The sequence below is a fragment of the Nannobrachium achirus genome (genome assembly GCF_963921795.1).
Source record: "Nannobrachium achirus genome assembly, chromosome: 7".
Lineage (NCBI taxonomy): Eukaryota > Metazoa > Chordata > Actinopteri > Myctophiformes > Myctophidae > Nannobrachium > Nannobrachium achirus.
Genome location: NC_137816.1, coordinates 42,822,900 through 42,843,704, shown reverse-complemented (window position 1 = coordinate 42,843,704; position 20,805 = coordinate 42,822,900). Strand labels below are relative to the sequence as shown.

General features: G+C 42.5%; 1 protein-coding gene across 1 annotated transcript in view; it reads right to left on the bottom strand.

The window, feature by feature from the left end:
• The window catches only part of LOC308288035 (MAM domain-containing glycosylphosphatidylinositol anchor protein 1-like), a gene marked incomplete at both ends in the record, with an annotated part of 257,477 nt that overhangs the window by 6,682 nt on the left and 229,990 nt on the right, over window positions 1–20,805 (bottom strand). Inside the window, 1 exon segment of the mRNA XM_080729379.1 lies at window positions 771–879. Within this exon segment, the coding sequence (XP_080585505.1) occupies window positions 771–879 (109 nt within the window).

Genomic DNA, 20,805 nt, shown 5'->3' with positions numbered 1-20,805 from the left:
CACCCACGCACGCAAACACTTTATGTTTGTGTTACTACACTTGTGAGGACATCTACGTTTTAGGATGGAGATTTTCGGAATGGTATATTACAAAAGATTTGGTCATTTTGTATCCGGACCCTTAAGCCGCTAAAAGCCGAAATAGCGGCAACTTTGGGGGATTGTATATATATTTAGGCTAATTCCTAAACCTAACTTCTAAATATCTAATCCTTGTAGGGACATCCTCACAAGTATACAGTAGTAATACAAGTACACACGCGTACACACACACACACACACACACACACACACACACACACACACACACACACACACACACACACACACACACACACACACACACACACACACACACACACACACACACATACACATACAACTTGCAGGCACCTCATATCATGAGTTAAAGGTGGCTTGTTAATAATTTATTTTTCTCATTTTGTTGTTTTGTGTTGTTTTCTTGTCTCTAATATTTTCCTTGCCATCAGCCTTGCTGCTTGCTGTCTCTCTGGATGAAACAACATGAAAGGTTCCTGAGTCACTATGATGAAAGGTTATTATTGTTTAGAATTTTATTCCAGCTTTTTCTTTTTATTCACACTTTTCTTTTGTAAAGCCCTAACTATATTAACGCTCTCTAGGTCGTCCTGAGACATGTCGTTGGATAGGTTTCCTCGACTTAGAGAGACCTGTCGTTGGATAAAGGTTTTGTCCTGAATTAAAGTGTGTGTGCACCACACGTGTGCACATGTGTGTGCATGTGTTACCTGCACTGGTGGCCATGTCTTCAGGCTTGCATTTCCCCCTGGTGATGGACACGTCATCAATAGCGATGTCACCCTCAAAGCTGGGACCCCGTATTCCCTCAAACACAATCTGGATGAGGGAGAGAGAGAGAGATAGAGAGAGAGAGAGAGAGAGAGAGAGAGAGAGAGAGAGAGAGAGAGAGAGAGAGAGAGAGAGAGAGAGAGAGAGATCAGAGACACATACTTCCCACAGATCATAACCACACAAAGAGAGTTTTGACAACATGACCAATGATATCATCCCTTAGTATGGGTCTGTTATCACCGTTGTCATCCTTTTGCTAAGGCTCAGTAGTCTGACTACCAGCTCCCGGGAGCTGGTAGCTCCGTTATCACCCTTGGTCTTGTCATTGCAATGCGCATGTGCCAACAAACGTTAGCAATGTCGGGGTAGCAATGTCAATGTGTGTTCCTGAGAAGACTCTTTACCCCTAATTGCTCACGCGCTCCTTGTGAGCAGTGAATCAGCTGGGTTGGGCTGAAAATACTGAATTTCCCCCTCGGGAGGAAGTATAGTTAACTATTACATTACACATCAATTATCAACACATTCTATCGTTTCTGTTTACATTACAGAGGAGCTATGTGTGTGTCAGTGTGAGTCTAATGTCTCAAGAACAGATGTAGTGCTACGTTACTAAAAGGAACGAAACAGAGAGGGCGCTGCCGCTGTTATTCCCTTTTCTTTGATGATGGCTTGGTGTGAGTCAAATTCTCACTCCCTGCAGCTCATCACAGATGAGTTAACACATTGATAACAAGCAGTGGTGTAAAGTAACTAAGTACATTTACTTAAGTACTGTACTTATTTAACCGTTTTAGTGCCAGCCCCTAGAGGGCGCCAAAGAATGCCAGGGTTTGTCCCATAGGCGAGCGTATTAGCATCCGGGGACTCACGTTGCAGTGACGCGCGTGCTCACGTTCGTGCACGTCATGGAAAGGTCCCGGATGAAAATGGCTACAGAATAGCTATTAGCATTTTGTCATTTAAAAGATCATTTTTAGGCGATTTCGCCGTAAATAAACCTCGCGCCACATCCCTAAAAACACAATCCAGAGATATGGGCCTCCAAAGATGTGGTTTTTCATTGGATTCGGCGGCGATTCGCGGCAACGTTCGCGGCTAACGGCCGGCCGGGGGGCGCCCGGATTTCGAACACTGGATTGAAAATTTAGGCCCAGGCTTCAGAAGGCCTCGGATCATTTTATTCATTTCATTAAAAAAGCCGAACATGTTCGGGATAGGCACACTGGACGTCGTTCCGGAAGCGGCGCTGAACATTCAGTGAACATTGGGGGGCTCAAAAATGTATTTTAAACCATTTTTAATATATATATCGTCGGACCATGTAAAATGGCTAGCTGGCTAGCGTAGGACGAGCCAGGACCACCCACGACTCTACAAGCAGCTCAGGGTAAGTCAATTAATAAAAAAAAAATTGTATTGGATTGAAATAAAGCCGAACATGTTCGGGATAGGCACAGAATGAGTTAAGTACAATTTTGAGGTATTTATACTTTACTTGAGTATATCCAATTTCCAATACTTTTACTTCTACTCCACTACATCTCAAAATCCAGATATTGTACTTTTACTCCACTACATTTATTTGAACACTTTAGTTACTAGTTACTTGCAGATATAAATTATGATTACAAAACATACATAAACCACTTTAGCCCTGTTTTATACCGTGGCTATTTGAAAATAGCAGATCTACAAGCTCACAACGCGTCGCGATGCGACACGTTGTAAGCTTGTAGATCGGCTATTTTCAAACATTTCATACTTTTACTTTTGGTATTTTAAGTACATTTTGATGCCAATATACTTGTAACGGGGTACATCTACAATGCAGTAGTGATACTTTTACTTAAGTACAAAATGTGAGTACTTTTTCCACCTCTGATAACAAGACAGGCGTGTCATCAGAAGCAGGCGTGAGCCATTTTATGAAAGACTGAGCTGTCTAATGACTTGGGATGGTGAGAAGGCGCTGTGATATATGGAGTGAACGAGTCACTTTGTCCTTAGATAACTGAAGGACCAACATGGTCAACAGCAACGAAAACAATGCAACTGAAAACTCTCCCAACAGACTCCTCTGTTTTCAACCACCAGCCATCTGCCTCTGACTCACTGGCTAATTACAGTGGTGAAACGGCATGCCCAAAACGCCACGGCACACAGCTAATCAAAAACCAACCACATCCCACCTGTGTGTATCTCACCTGTGTGTGTGTGTGTGTGTGTGTGTGTGTGTGTGTGTGTGTGTGTGCGTGCGTGCGTGCGTGCGTGCGTGCGTGCGTGCGTGCGTGCGTGTGTGTGCGTGCTTGTGTGCCACCCCCCTGACAATATATAAAGTCACTGTACCAAATTTGATAGGGAAGTATAGCGTTGTTCTAAAAACTTTTTTTTTCCCTGAAAAGTTAATATATTGGACATAGCTGCTGTCCGACAGCAGAGATAGGCCTACAGTATGTGATTGAGTCTCAGTAACTGGAAGCGACTTGGACTCCTCATGCATAGAAGTAAGCTTTAGGTCAGTCTGTTGTCTCCCCAGGTTGGCAGAGGGAGTGTAGTGCCCAGGATTACAGTAATTAGACATCTGACTTGCCATTGCTTCCCGATGCGGGATGGAGAAAAACCAACAAACCCGCACGCACGCACGCACGCACGCACGCACGCACACACGCACACACGCGCACACACACACACACACACACACACCTGAGTTATGCATGCATATCAGAGCACACCTGCGAGTCTTCATTAAACTGAATTAGGAATTAGAGTGAAACAAAAGCAGCAGATTGTTGTATAATTAGGGACTACCACAAAAATAATTGGGAAATGGAAGCCAAGAAACCGAACAGGGGGACTGACACACACACACACACACACACACACACACACACACACACACACACACACACACACACACACACACACACACACACACACACACCGGAGAACTACCGGTACGTCCTCAAGACAGCTAGACAACACAAGAAACACTGAAAGCAAGCTTTTCCAGAGACAATACATAAATGGGTGGGTGACGTGACGTAACGTTTTCGCTGTCCTCGGTGTCAAACATGTATAAATAAAAAATATATTTGTCAAAAACCTTCTGAATATTGTGCAGGACATTAAGCTTTATGTGAACTTACTCAAGATTAAAACATTTCATTCCTCATTTCTTCAGAATCTTCAACCAAACATGGCAAAACTCATATGGTGTGACTGTCCTGACCTTGTTTCTCAAAGTGGGAACTTGAATAAAACTAAGAAAAAGAATTGCTAAAAATCATTTGAAAATGAATTTAGGCTAAAAAAAAAGGTCTATTTTGAGCCTATATCTTTTCAAAGTCAAAGCATAATGTTTTCAGTCATTTCTGATCAAAAACATTTTGTCCCCCAACCCAAAATCATTTGGTGTGACACTAGTTTGGAAAAATTAAACAGGCAATTATTTGGACAACTATTGGCTAGAGAGGTCCTTCTTCTGTAAGGCTATTCAGCACTCCCAGCACAACTGCAAGACAGGTGTCTGAGGTGAGTTATGATTTTAACATTTTCATGAAATGCCATCTTGTTGAAACGTTGACAAACTCACCATTCTGGATGTCTTTTGGTGTGACACCTTTTCTTTAAAAAAAGCTTAAGTTATTTGAAGTTTTGGTCATATTTCCATGTAGATCTAGGCTGCTTTGTTATAGCTAGCATGCTGTTAGCATGCTAATGTGTACATAGTAGCCTCAAGGTAAACCTAAATGGAGAAAACAGTAATATGGTGTGACACTTAATCATATGGTGTGACATGTCTGCTTGTCACACCATATGACTTGACTGTCACACCATATGATTTATACTGTATTTAACTACAGATATAACAACAAATAACAAAGTTCCATGTTTCTTTTGTACATTTAAACATTTGTTTTAAACATTTTTACATAAAATGTAATTTAGCTTCATTCAGTGATACTTCAAATTCATCAGACAGAGCAGAAACCCCTTCACAGAAACCTTAACACATTGTTTCAATCTAAACAATATTTTCTCTTTGTCTTAAACTATACATTGCATTTTCTTTTGTCAGCTGGAAAATGACAAGTGCTGAGAGAACGAGAAAGTACAGGGAGAAACTAAACAATGACCCAGCAAGGAGAGAGGAGCCAAAGGGGCGAGACTGCATTTTCTACGAAGAGCAGGAGGTTGTCTGTGGCATAGCAGAACCGCAACAAGGCAGCCGGTTTGCTACCCTCACCAAATACGACTGGCTGATGTACAATACAGTCTAAATGTATAATCTAATCTGATCTAATACTTTTGTACTTTCACTCACTGGACTGGACAGTGGACAGTGTTAAGGTAGGACCCGAGACAAAACTAGCGAAAATAGCTGATCTACAAGCTCTCAACACGTTGTGCTGCGAGAGCTTGTAGATCAGCTATTTTCGGAGTTGCGCAACCCAGCACTCTTTAGCTAGTGGAGATGTGGTGTAATGTCATGATTCCTAATTACATTTGTTCAACACAAAATGCTGTGTTCAAGTTCAGGAGACTTCGGAAAAAAGCAATTTACCTGAATGCTGAGTTCTGTTTCCACTAATTGGTGTTAATAAAATGTTGCCTTCAATGCCTTGGCTCCAAGTGTGGCTATGCGCCTTATTGTCCCTTTAGGATCCTTCTGCCGTGGGCCGGCAAAAGACTTAGGTGTGCGTAGCATTCCTGTGCACATCCTCATCATCCATCTACTACTACAATTCTTTCTTATCCCATGTTAAAGCCCTACAATAATATCCTGTTCAGAAATATTAAGGCCATGTTATCCTGGGTAATTGTTTAATCAATCAGTAGTTCAGTTCAGTACTCACTAATAGGTAGGTTAAAACACAGTTTGCTTTGACACATGAAGATATGATCATACGGTGTGACACTAAATCATTTGGTGTGACATTCCAAATAGTGAGAAATCATACCTTTATTAATGATTAAACCAAAAAAATGTTTATGGATTACATAGAGAATATTATCAGGAAGAGTCACAAATATTTGTGTAATTTTAGAGAAAGTTTTGACAGAATACATTTAAAATATGTTGTAAGATCATGAACATGGGCCTCACACAGAGTGTCGATTATGAAAAAAATATACAGATATAATTAATTTTCAAAAAACTATAGTGGATCACTGGTTAGTTATGATAAAGGACTTTGATAAAGTGAGTAACTTAAGAAAGATGTACTCCATTTTCATTTTATGAACAATTATTTTCATGTCACACCATATGACGATTTTAGGCACAAGTACAACAAACTGCTGAATAAAGTCTGATTCCAATAAAATATCTAAAAACAAAATGTATTTCCATAAGGTTGAGAGTGAGTAGAACAAAAGTAAATAACTTTTATGCCTGCAATTTAAAGTTTTTTTAAAAACACATTTTTTGGGGCGTCACGTCACTGACCCATATACACAATAAGCCAATTAAGAAAACGCAAGAAAACCAAATAGCCCCTTTAATTCACCAAATTAAAGAGGCTAGTCTTACTGGTATATTATATTGGCCCATTATGTTTTTACTTTTTATACAGTTTTAAGCCTAAACAACCACTCAGATAATGCATTTTCATGTTATGTCTGCTTGTCATTCCAGGCCTTTTCAGCTGCAATACCAAAATGCCCTTTGGTGGCAAAGGGGAACTATTGAGGGAGTCTGTCTGTCAATCCCTGCCTTCCTCAGGTGGAGACTGAAAACATAAGCATGGGGAGAACTGTGAACAGGCCCGTTCAGACACGCCCATTCAGAAAACCCCTGAAATAGTGAACTCAGTGTTAAGAATTTATTTAGAAAGAAATAATAATTCATGGTGTAGCCGCGTTAATTCATACATTTTCCTCAGCTGGGTAAAAGGGTGTAGGGTTAGGAACCAAGGAGAGAAAGGATTGTGTGAGGGAGAAAGACGACAGATGTAACGTGGAAAACAATAAATGGAGTGAGAAACGGAGAATTGAAAGAGAGACATTATTGGCCCATGGGGCTCATCATGACACTTCACAATGTAGTAGAAGAGAGAGAGAAGATGAAGAAGAGAATGAAAGAGTGAGATAGAGCATGTTTATCAGCATGTCTCCTCTGCCTGCTGCAGTGCTATGATCAACCATGCATGCCCTCTACATTATTCAAAAGCCCTGCTCCTAGCAAGCATGTTCATATTTGAGTGTATTCTTCTTTATTCTCGTACACACCCCTCCTGATCAACGGGGCACCAGTGAAAGGGGTGGGGGTCAGTAGGCTTTGGTCGATTTCCGAGCTACCTGGTACAGCCCGGTGTACAAGCTACCTGGAACAGCCCGGTGTACACGCTACCTGGTACAGCCCAGTGTACAAGCTACCTGGTACAGCCCAGTGTACCTGTACAAGCTACCTGGTACAGCCTGGTGTACAAGCTACCTGGTACAGCCTGGTGTACAAGCTACCTGGTACAGCCCAGTGTACAAGCTACCTGGTACAGCCCAGTGTGCAAGCTACCTGGTACAGCCCAGTGTGCAAGCTACCTGGTACAGCCCAGTGTACTGGTACAAGATACCTGGTACAGCCCAGTGTACAAGCTACCTGGTACAGCCCAGTTTACCGGTACAAGCTACCTGGTACAGCCTGGTGTACAAGCTACCTGGAACAGCCTGGTGTACAAGCTACCTGGTACAGCCTGGTGTACAAGCTACCTGGTACAGCCTGGTGTACAAGCTACCTGGTACAGCCTGGTGTACAAACTACCTGGTACAGCCTGGTGTACAAGCTACCTGGTACAGCCTGGTGTACAAGCTACCTGGTACAGCCTGGTGTACAAGCTACCTGGTACAGCCTGGTGTACAATCTTAAACCAGTTTTACGTGGTCCAACTAAGTCAGGTACACACCGCAAGATATTGCAAGTGTCTTTCTTGAAATCGGCTGTCATAATATTGTAGTGGGTTTCACTACACGACTGATCGCAGAGAAGGGATCGCAGAGGGTTGCACAGGTCTTCTAGGACCCGAATACCCGAGACCCGAACCGAGAACCGAGCCGGTTCGGGTCTAAACTATTGACTTGTCCCTTGGGGCATTGTAGGGTAGGGTCTAATTGCCTCAGGTCCGTTCGGGGCATTCCAAAATAATGCATTTACTCGTAAGGATCCGAGCGGACCCGAGCTTTATAAAATATACTGTGTTTACCCTTCAACTTTAAAATATATATTGTTTTTAATGAGACATGCATTGTAAGTACGCTCCCAAATCCATATTATCGTCTGTTCTCGCATATTGAATCGATTACCCTAGACCCGAACCGAGAACCGAGCCGGTTCGGGTCTAAAATATTGACTTGTCCCTTGGGTCAGGGTAGGGTAGGGTCTAATTGCCACAGGTCCGTTCGGGTATCAGATCTCATATTCCCAATAATAGGGGGGGTCCTTTCGGGTCTCGGTACATTTCTCGCGGGTCCATTTGGGTTCGGGTATAGGTAAAATTGGACCCGTGCTACCCTCTAGATGGCACACAAGATGTTTCACAGGACCCTCTCACGCCAAATGTGGAATTCCCTGACACCACCAGGATGTGTAACTCTGGTTTCTTTCAAAATTGGCGGATATCAGGAGACCAACAAATATCAGGAGACCAAAAGGGGAGGTATAACCTGAATGTAATTTTCCCATCTCTTTTGTATAGTAGTGTTTGTTGTTGATGACATGTTGTGTTAATTTTGTATGCTATGTTGATGAATTGAATACATAGACCATAATAATTTACTTTGGAAATTCCAAATGAACCAACCATGCTGAGTCTGACATGTCTAGTGTTAGACCTGTTTTTTGCCAATTGTTCTGTGAAGAAGTCTGCTTCTCCCCCACAACTGCATTTGGGGTTAATTTTAGAAATATGATAATATGTATGATAATAGCATATGCTGATAGGTTTCTTAACACATCTTGTCAGCCAAACAGAGAGATGGAGACAGGTGTGTAGCTGTAGATGTGTGGTTGTACTGTGGATGTGTGCTATATATGAACTTGAAATTTACAGAAATATGATGAAGTGTGAAGTGACTGTCCAGAAAGATAATGAGACAGCCTGACATATGGTAAGACAGAGCTAATAACACACTGTGTGTGTGTGTGTGTGTGTGTGCGTGTGTGTGCGTGCGTGCGTGCGTGCGTGCGTGCGTGCGTGCGTGCGTGCGTGCGTGCGTGCGTGCGCGCGAGTGCGTGCGCGCGTGCGTGCGTGTTGAAACTATACAAATTTCATTCTGTTACGCATTATGTTTACATTACATAATGTGTCAGTTTGGACAGTAGACTAACTAAGTACATTAACTTGAGAGTGTCTTTACCTTACTTAGCATTTATATATTTGGATACTTAGGACTTTAACTGCACTACATTTCAAAGATACTTTTCACACCGCTTTATTTCTAGGAAGGGAAAAGGTACGTACATTATGAACAGATGCCAGTAGTACTATTAATCAACACGCTGCTAGAGCTTAAGGTGATGATGATTGCAGTTATCTTGACACAATGGTGATGATAAACGCAGGAGGTGATGAACCAAGGAAGACAATGTTTGCATCCATGCTGGCAATGTCACAGCCACATCATACACACAGTAGAGAATCTCTAGTCTAGGGTTTGCGTGGATAGTAATTATTCTTGGTCCCCTCCTTTTCTAAACCAAATATCTTCGCTGGAAATGGCCGATCTACAACATTGTGTCGCATTGTGACGCGTTGTGGGCTTCCAGATCGTCTATTTTCGCAGAATGTTTGCCTAATTTCACCAAATGATCACCCATAAAGACATGCCCAGACGCTATAGCGTTCTGTTCATGTGGTTCATTTATAAAAAATGACATAGCTGCCGTTGGCTGATTAAATGTCTTTGCCTGGCGGCCCGTGCCAGCAGAAAAAAAACAAACACAAAGCACCCTGCCCTCGATTAATGTCACAGTCTCCTCTACGCTGTCATAACATACAACAAATGGGAGGATGAATGTTTAAAATGCTTTGTGTGGGAGCTTCGTTAAAGATACAGTACACACGCCAGCACGGGCACACGAAAATGAAAGCATGCATGCATTGCGCAAGCTGCGCTCACACAGTCTCAGTGCTGTGTTCTACCTGTCATGCGGGTATATGCCGTATGCTGTGAAGATATATTTTTTAAAAAGCGTATGCCCTCGTGAACCTTTCAAAGTAGCGTATCTGATAGGCATTATGCACTGGCGTATGCGCTGGCCACACGAATAGCCGTGGATCATAGATTATAGTATGCCCTATAAAAAGTCTAGAACACACCACTGCACAGTCTATGTGAATGGATTCCATCCGGGACGGAATGAAAAGGACACAACTGTCCCTAGTGTCTGCATCTGAGTGTGTGTGTGTGTGTGTGTGTGTGTGTGTGTGTGCGCGGAGTGTGAGGGAGGGAGGGGGTGGGTGGTGGGGTTTGGTGGGCGAGTGTTTCAGAGACAGTCCTGACAGGGGATATCATCATCTGCTACAGGACTAGCTTCCATCGGGAGCTGTGAGCCGTGTGGAAGGTGCTGCGGTCAGCCAGGCGCACCACAGGGAACTCCCCCCCCTGCCCAGAGGTGGAATGTAACCAAGTACATACTCATTTGCTGCACTTAAGTTCACATTTGAGGTACTTTTCCAGATGCATTTCATTCCTAACTATCAATCATTCATCTATGGGCCCCCTGGAATGCTCTCAAGGACCCCCGGGGCCATTGTGTGTGTGGGGTTGTGTGTCTGTATGGCCATGCTTGACATCACATTACTATCAAATACCTGCATGGGAACAGGTCGGAGTAGAATATAATAGAAAAAAAAATCTTAACAATGTCACACAAAAAAAAGAGGATTATACACAAAAAAGCTAAAGCTTGTTTCCATTGTGGTCCACTTTGAGACATAGAACAACACAAGCAGGATATCCAGGTCAGGGATCCAACTATGATTCGTTCGTTTTGAGATGAAGCCATGAATTAATTATTTTAAAATGTTGCTATAGGGAATTTAGGGATTTCAAGGATGTTTCCCCTTAAACCAGGGGTCTTCAACTGGGGGTCCAGGGGGTACTCAGAGTTACTACAGGGGGTCCTCCAAATCTTTAGCCAAAAATAGCAGATCTACAAGCTCACACAAGCTTGTAGATTGGCTATAGGGGAAAAAAAGAACAGACTAAGTACAGAGTGAAAGTATTGACGGTTCAAATGGTTAAATATCTGAAAACACAAATTGACATGAATCCAAAATACACTGATTGTGCTGTCAAAAGATGAAACTACAGTATATGGAATCTATGAACAGGTTGTGGGGGTCCCTTCTTCATCTCTCATTCAACTAAAGGGTCCTTGGACTGAAAACGTTGAAGACCCCTGCCTTAAACGGCCTGACCCTGGGGAAAACAAGATCAAATGAACTTCCCCTGGTTGAGTACCTGTGAGCATCTGGGCAGGTATTATTACCGGTATACATGTTTTGGGAACTGAACCATGTAGGATTCTGAAGACCAAACACATGAAAGCCGAGATGCTCTCTCCTCCACTCTTAGCCATCCCAGGCTACTGAAGTGGGCGGAGGCTAGATGAGATCTGGGGTTCAACTTTAGAAGTAACCCTACAAGCTTATCAGCTTAGTTGGGGAGATACTGCCACAAAACACTTCTAAGACGGCCCAACAGAAGCTCTGAAAGATGTCATACTGAACCGAACAAATGTCACCTGTGCAGGTGTATGCATTAGACCAGTGGTTCTCAAACTGTGGGTCGGGACCCCCAGAGGGGTCACCAAATTATTTTGTTCCAGATGATTAGCTTAATGTGCAAGATTGTTTTCTCACTCAACAGTAAACAAACCAACATAAAGTTTAAGTGTATAGAGGGTATCTGCACATTTCTAAAGTCACAATTTATAGGACGTTTAATACCTCTAAAATTACAAATTAAACATTGGCCAAATTGTCAAATACTAGAGGCTGAAATAGTGAAAATAGACGATCTACATGCTCACAACGCCCCGCAACGAGAGGTTCATATTAAGGGTGGGGAAGTTAACGCGATATTAACTAATTAACGCAAAATCCTTTTATCGGCGATAATATTTTTAACGTGCGATTAACGCGGTGATTTTTGCCCCCCGGTGCAGTGAGTTTTGAGCCTCGGTGCACCCCGTAGTCAGGAAGTGAATGCAGCCTCAGAGACGCGCAGTAGTAAACAAGAGAGTCACACAGACAGTCAGAGCGGTGGAGGTTTTGGAACACAGGCAGGGGCAGACACAGACAGACAACCACGGTTGCACTCATTGGAGACTATTGGACTTCACTCAGTAATCACAGTTCTCTCGAGAACACAGCGCATTATTTTGACGGGGAGTGGAGGCTTCTGTTGCATGGGCTGACTGTTATGAAGACGTTAGCTTCACGTTAGCTTCAGACTTAGCCTACTAGCCTACTAGCCCTGGAACTTGTCTGCCCCAAAGCCTCCACCATGCGTGTAGCCGGAGAGTGTATCATTGAAAATAAAGTCAGCAAACTGCTGATCACTGACAGTGCACACAACATGATCGCAGGGGCCAGGGAACTGGATGGGCATAATGCCTTGTGCCACACATCTTCAGCGAGCTATAGCCTATAATCTCCAAGCAATACCACCGCAATTTGTGGCGTCGTCACGTTAATGTTAATGTATTGTTAATCTAAGGCTACCAACGAGCCATCACAGTGTCTACATAATAACAGGGTTTATCAAAGTGAAATAGGGGTGCCATAATCGTAACACCAGTCCAGGGTGCGGTGCCTCAGAATACTTTGATAATGTTTCAAATGTAGCCTATCAATATTACTTCAGTTAAACCTAGAGCCTCTATGCTTTGTAAAAGGCTGCACTGTACTTGAGTAATTTTTCCATACACTAATTTTTCCATACACAAACTCTTCACAAAATAGATTACAAGCTCACAACGCATCTTATGTGAGCTTGTAGATCGGCTATTTTTGGTGAATGTTCCACCCAGAATAGGGATGCTGTGGTTAAAGTGATTAAATGCCAAGTAAAAAGTTAATTTATTTCTAATCTGTCCTAATGGAAACGCACATTTTGCCCCAGAATACTTTGATAATATTTAAAATGTAGCCTATCAATATTACTTCAGTTAAACCTAGAGCCTCTATGCTTTGTAAAACGCTGCACTGTACTTGAGTAATGTTTCCATACACAAACTCTTCACAAAATAAAAGATTAAAAGCTCACAACGCATCTTATTGTGAACTTGTAGATCAGCTATTTTTGGTGAATGTTCCCCCCAGAATAGGGATGATGTGGTTAAAGTGATTAAATATATAAAAGTTAATTTAAATCTGTCCTAATGGAAACATTTTCTCGAATATTCTGGACAGTAAGCCTATTTCTCATATAGAATTTGAATAAACTAGGTATTTGTCTACCTCCCATGTTGATATGAGTATTATATATCTGTTTAAGGTAGTTTTAGAACAGATAAAAAATATGCGATTAATTTGCGATTAATCGTGATTAATTATGGACAATCGTGCGATTAATTCGATTAAATATTTTAATCGATCCCCAGCCCTAGTTCATATATGATTATTTTTTGGGGTCGTGGCCTGAAAATGATAAGAACCACTGAATTAGGCTTCAGGCAACGCTGTGTGTTCTGTGTGACGTCACCCCATCGCTCAGTTAGCATTGTCTTTAGTCACCGGCTAAAATGTTCTCTTTACAACAGCCAGGCCAGTGGCATGTTGCGGACGCATCGTTAATTAAGTGCACAGGCAGGCCTCCAGCCTTCATCCATCACGGACCCCATTTCCCAGAAATGTGCGCACACGCACACGCAGCACACACAAACACAGAATCTGGAATAATTACAACACAACTAGCAGGCCTCCCCTGCTCATAAATAAGCCTGCTAATTGAGCTGTCATGGCTAATTGCTGCAGGGGGTAGGAGCCTGGTGTGTGATTTGGAATGAGAGAAAGAGAGAGAAAGAGATGGGTTGTGTCCGAATTCAGTCAATCATTCACTACTCCCTATAGGGAGTCAGATGTACCTGCTGACATTATAACACATTAGGACTATTAGTTAACTCATCTGTGAAAATAAATAAATAGACACTACTCAGGTCGCTGTCAATTAGATTCGATTTTGCACATTAAAACGTTCCAGATCAGCATTGGCCGTTGGAGTGACCAATAAACACATGACCCATGGATGTGAAAGAGCATTCCGGTTATTAAAGGAGTAGTTCACCCCCAAAATGACTTTTTTTCTATTGATTAGTCACATACGTCATGGAGACTATAGAGTTCAATAATATTTTTAGTTTTTTGTCGCATTCCTAAGACAAAAATGTGATAACAATAAATGTTCCCCAATCGTTCCGGATGGGGACCCGTTTCGAAACGGGTCCCCATCCGGAATCAATGGGGGTAAATGTATTCTAATCAAATTTTTGTCTTAGGAATGTGACAAAAAACAAAAAATATTATTGAACTCTAGTCTCCATGGCGTGACTAGAAAAAAAGTCATTTTGGGGGTGAACTACTCCTTTAATACTGTACATCCAACCCTCTGTGCAGGAGAGTGCTAAAAGAACAGTGGCAAGGAAACAATTTCTATTCTATCCACAATGTACAGTCTAACAAAAAAAAACATTTTATGATTCAATTTTAGGTGAGAAATAGGCCATTATTTTTGGCCTTTTGGTTTTATTTCAGGCTGGTCCCGAGTAAGTCAAGGCACCCCCATCATAATTACTGACCTTGACTATACGCAGATGACATCGCCCTAGAGGCAGAGAAAGGAAGGGAACAACTACTGACAGTAGAAATGGAGTGCAGGAAGATCGGCCTCAAGCTCAATGCCAAGGAAACAAAATTATTGACAAACTCATCCAGAAATCTACACAAGAATGCTACAAATGGCACTAGGTGTCACATGGACAGACCAGACCACATCAGAAATGTGGTCCTCTACAGGGCCCTACCACAGGTCACAGACAGGGTCAGGGAGAGAAGGATGAGGCTGGCAGCCTGTGGCAGGGCTCTGTGTCAGGCACAACTAGAGGCAAGCAAACTGACACTATGGGAGCCAACCCAGGGCAAAGCCAGGAAAGGCAAGAAGTGCACCACCTACTAGTTGGGTCGAATCCGATACTTCCGTGACCGTGGAGAGCGGAGGTTCGTTTCTCAGTGGTTTTGTCAACTATGAATGTTAAATAACAAATTGAGCTCCCATTCCCCTCGCAAAAATGTGAGCAAAATGTTTGACAGCCGCTGAAAGTTTTTATCTCATTCACTTATACACTATACTATAAAGGAAAAAAATACCCCCCAAAAAATCTGCTTTAAGTAGCATGTGAAGGGTCAAACTAGTGGTTTTTAATTATTCTGAATCCATTGCAAGCATTTGTTTTGCATGAAAAACATTCCTTGGGCTAAAAACGGCCCAACAAAACTATGGTTTAGTGATGCGTCATCACTTTTCACAGTTTTTTGGAGTCCGTTTTTAGCCCAAGGAATGTTTTTCATTCAAAGCAATGACAAATTAGTCTTGTGTAGCCAGACAACTATTCCACAATCTCCGAATGCTATAGAGTCTCGAACTACATGCAGCTCCTGAACGGTGAGTAATGGAAGCTGGCATGTCCTTTCAAGAAAATATATTTTAAAATGTAATTTCTGATAAGCAGCAAGCTATGCTTAGATGATTCTTATTTATGTAATGATAAATGTGCGCGATGTGAGACGGAAACGGAAGTGAGGAGGAGGCTTCACTTCCGCTTTAACCGGTTACTCATTGTTCTTCTTACGTTACCCTAGACCAGGGATCTTCAACAGGGGGTCCTCAGAGTCACTACAGGGGGTCCTCCAAATCTTTGTGTGATAGAAACTTTTTTTCCACCTTTCATATATTAACCACTTGAACCCCAGCATCCATGTTCAGAGAACTTTAGCCAAAAATAGCAGATTTTCATGCAAAACAAATGCTTGCAATGGATTTAGAATAATTAAAAAAAACTACTTTGACCCCTCACATGCTAATTAAAGCAGATTTTCTTCTTTTTTTAAGCTCATAGCGCCTTGCGCTGCGAGGCGTTGTGAGCTTGTAGATCGGCTATATCCGGCAAAGAGTTTTGGTGTAGAGGAGAAAAAGAGCAGACTAAGTACACAGTGAAAGGTCAAGTTTTTTAAGTATTGACGGTTTAAGTGGTTAAATATCTGAAAACACAAACTGACATGAATCCAAAATACACTGATGATTGTGCTGTCAAACAATGAAACTATATGGAATCTATGAACAGGTTGTGGGGGTCCCTGCTTCATCTCTCTCTCAACTAAGGGGTCCTTGGCCTGAAAACGTTGAAGACATAGACTGTATGACGGGAGCATTTGCAAATTGCGGAGTCAACAGACTGGCCATGGAATGTTATGTCACCTTCTGGAAAGGGGAATTGAATTGAATTGAATTGAATTGAATTGAATTGAATTGAATTGAATTGAATTGAATTGAGAAAGCCGGGAGAGAGGCAGTAGCAGAGAGTGCATTGAGCAGCTCTTGGCTGGACTGAGGGGGGTTAGAGGCCTGTGTGATATTGACTCAGAGCTGACAGGGGCCACTTAGCAAGGAGACTGGGGCTCTGGCTGAGTGCTGTCAGGGTTCTGTTTACTGTTCATACTCTCTCTCTCTCTCTCTCTCTCTCTCTCTCTCTCTCTCTCTCTCTCTCTCTCTCTCTCCCTCTCTCTCTCTCTCTCTATCTCTCTCTCTCTCCTGTGACACTGCAAACAATCAGGATATCGCAGCCTGCAGACATGCTTTTGTACACATAGAGAGAGGCGCACACAAACAGACACACACACACTCACTCACACACACACACACACACACACACACACACACACACACACACTCACTCACACACACACACACACACACACACACACACACACACACACACACACACACACACACACACACACACACACACACACACACACACACACACACACACACACACAGAATAAGAGAAAGACACACAAAGAGGCATGAAGAGAGGCAGATAGTGACAAATTCCCTGTGGAGGAAGTGAGGGGGGGAATGGAGTCCAACCGCCCCACAAGGCAGAGCTTAGCGTGACTGCGGAACAGACAAGACTATCACCACGTGTCAATAAGCAGAGCTCACGTCTCCCTCAGTCCTTCTGTTATCTACCGCTGCTCTGTCTGTCTGTCTGTCTGTCTGTCTGTCTGTCTGTCTGTCTGTCTGTCTGTCTGTCTGTCTGTCTGTCTGTCTGTCTGTCTGTCTGTCTGTCTGTCTGCCTGCCTCGATGCATCCACTGGCTGTGATGCAACAGTCCTGTCTGTCTGTCTGTCTGTCTAGCAGACCTACAAGCTCACAACGCTTTGTGATGCTGCATGTTGTGAGCTTGTAGATTTAAAAACTTTCAAAGTGGTTAATTCACAATGAGAGTGATAGCCATACGTTTCCAAAAATATGGATACTCAAGTAAAGTGCTGGTACACAAAAATGTTACTTAAATACAGTACTTAAGTAAATGCTAGGTACTGCTAGGTTATGTCAGTAGTATAAGTTTAATATAGTCGATATGCATTAAAATTACATTATTGCACAGTTAATGCTGTTTATGTATTGCAAACAGTTAACATCTGCTTAAGTCTACTGAACCTGCATTACAACCATGTTTGTTTTATTGCTGTAGGTGGTGTATAGGAGCCTAGGGTGTGTGATTTGAAGAGAGAGAAAAAAAATGTGTCCGAATTCAATCAATCATTCACTACTCCCTACAGCACAAATGTCAAACTCAAGGCCCGGGGGCCAAATCAGGCCCGTGATTGAATTATCTTCGGCCCGCGGGATGATATTTAATTACTATTAGAACTGGCCCACTGGCCACTGGTATATTGCACATGCAATGCCTGGGATTCAAACCAAGGTCTCCAACATCTTACCCATCATCAAGTCCAACATCTTACCCATCAGACCAAAAGGATATCCCTATGGACTGGGGGAGATATTAGACTTTTGATGCCATCAGGCTGAGGCAGTGAATCACTCTGTTACACACGCACCACCACAATACTACAAGTCCCACAATGCACTGCTAGTGCATTGGCGTGTATCGAGGGCCTGTGACCGCAAGCCCGCAAGAACCAGTCCGGCCCTCGACTTGTACCATTTTTAAGATTTTGGCCCCCTGTGCATTTGAGTTTGACATCCCTGCCCTACAGTATAGGGAGTCAGATGTACCTGCTGACATTATAGCACATTAGGACTATTAGTTAACTCATCTGCGAAAATAAAACAAAATGTGAAGAATTTTTTTTTCGGACACTACTCAGGTAGCTGTTAATTAGATTCGATTTTGCAGTCGCACAATTAAAACGTTCCAGATCAGCATTGGCTTGAGTGCTAAAAGAACAATGAATTCTATTCTACAATACCATGTTTGTTTCATTGTTTTAATTTGTGATCAGCATATCTTGATGAAATAAATAATACCCTGTTACTGTGTGGATATTTGCTGTTGAGATTGAGCATAACATTTGCTGAATTTCACTCACTGGCCCTCGTTCATTAATATTCCCCTCGGTGTTGAACCATCAAAAAATCTGAAATGCTGTGCCTGCACTTATCTAATAAATTAAACATTCACAACACTTTCTTTAATAAAGTCTCAGTGCTGTGCCTAAAGTTCGGCTATCATATTTTTCAATATCATAATTAATAATGCTCTTTGTAATTTCCTTTTTATTTGTGTGGTTGCTTTCATACTCAACACCCCTGGAGGGGGCTTCAACCTTCGAAGAAGAGAAGGGAAATGCATTATCCTTTCTCTACTGTGACTTCTCTGTTGATTTTCAGCTTATGTGAATAGATTTTAGATGTCTGCAATGAGGTTTGCAATATAGGCCCATGTATGATTCATGAAGGCCGAAGTGGAAGGGGGCTTGAAAAGTGTCAAAAGTCTTAAAGCCCTCAGGTTCATTGAAAACTTTTACCTAGTTCTGTGGGTCTCAGGTGCCTTAGTGCCAGTGTGCCACATTATGAAACAGATTTCCAAGAAAGCACATAACTCCTGTGACAATTCTCATGATTCCTCAGTGATTTCAAAGCAGTCAAACTTCCCTGTTCTATGGGGGGTGGAGTTCCGTTCTCCATTGAGGGAATTCACTTCTTCTTTCTTACCGCCATCCGTGCACACATCATGGTCCGCTCGCGAGCACAAAAACAATCCAACAGGGGCAAGGTGGTGCAGTCGGTAGCGCTCACAGCTAGAAGGTCCTGGGTTCGATTCCCGCTGGTAGACGCTGTTGGTGCTGGGGGTGTGTTCTCTCCTCCACGTCATCAGTGCCCATACCCTTGGTGGGGTTGGCGAAAGGGCCTTTCTGTGTGGAGTTTGCATGTTCTCCCGTGTCTCCTAGGGTAGATACCCTCCTAAAAAACATGCAGTAATCTTGGTCTCTATACTGCCTCCCCCTGGCCAGCCGGAGCGCCTGATGGAGGGGAAAGGAACTGGTTGGAATAACGTGTTCCTTCCACACGCTACGTCCAACCGGGGAAACTCCCCCCTGTCAGGTGAAAAGACGCGGCTTGGACTACTCATGCATAGAAGGAAGCATGTGGTCAGTCCGTTGCTCTACCCAGGTTGGCAGAGGGAATGTAGCGCCCAGGATTACATTAGATAATTGACACCGGGTGAAAAATGGGTTGCAAAATCGTGGGATAAAAAGAAAATCCAGTAAAATCCATGCCACATTTGCTGCAGCCCTCGTTGTCTTATGAGGAAGTGAACGGAGGAGAGATTGACACAGGGGAACATGTTATCCCACCCACCAAAAAAGCATATCCGTGTCCGTTTCTGCCCCAAACCGGAAGCACTGTTTTTGGAGCACTTAGGAACCCAATTTCGGCAATCCGGTTTTTGATTGTTAGGAATCAAATCGAATTAATCTAATACAGTGGTTCTCAAACCTTTTTAGGCCGTGACCCCCAAAATAAACATAATTGAACTGGGGACCTCCACCCTGACAATCACTCGGAATTGTAGGTATTACATTTAATGTGACTCGGTTCTAGAGATAAATATTGTGAAAATAGCCGATCTACATGCTTGAGCATAGATCGTCTATTTTCACAATGTTCGCCTCTTGCTTACTTAATATTTGACAGTTTGTCCAGTTTGGTATTACAATGGTCTTGAAAGATCTTAATTGGGGCTTTATAAATGTGCAGATACCCATACACCCATACTGTGTGTTGGTTTGTTTACAATTGAGTGAGAAGATAAATACATTAAGCTAATCATTTGGGGACCCCACAAAATAATTTAGGGACCCCACTTGGGGTCCTGACCCCAAGTTTGAGAACCATCTAATAGCTCGGCAAACTCGGGATATGGCAGTAAATGAGTTAGATAGAGACTGACAGTCTGACACAAGTTGGTAAATTGAGGAAAATTGAAGACTACTAGATAAGAGAGAGAGAAAGCACACTGTTTTGTAGTTTAGGATAAGTCTTGGCTTAAAGTCCAGAGAAGAAGGCATGACAATGGTATTACCTCATATTAGGTTATAGCCTAGTTTTTTTACACCGTTTATCAGTTATTGTTATTAGTTACTGTATGAAGAAGTCAACAATATAGTACAATTTAAGTGTTGTTACTAAGAGCAACGGCCATTTTAACAGGTCAACACAGCTGAAGGTAATAACTGTGGGAGTGTTTCATTCACTGTATGTGTTAATGTCTGTCAGCATGGAAAGACATAATGAAACAATGAACATCATTCTACCTACAGTAACTAATCAAATACCTCCATTATGTTGTATAATTAATCAGTGTCTCTGAATTATGCACTGCTCCATGCAAGACTGCTAATTGTTGTGCTGGATCTGGGAAATGAGATCCGT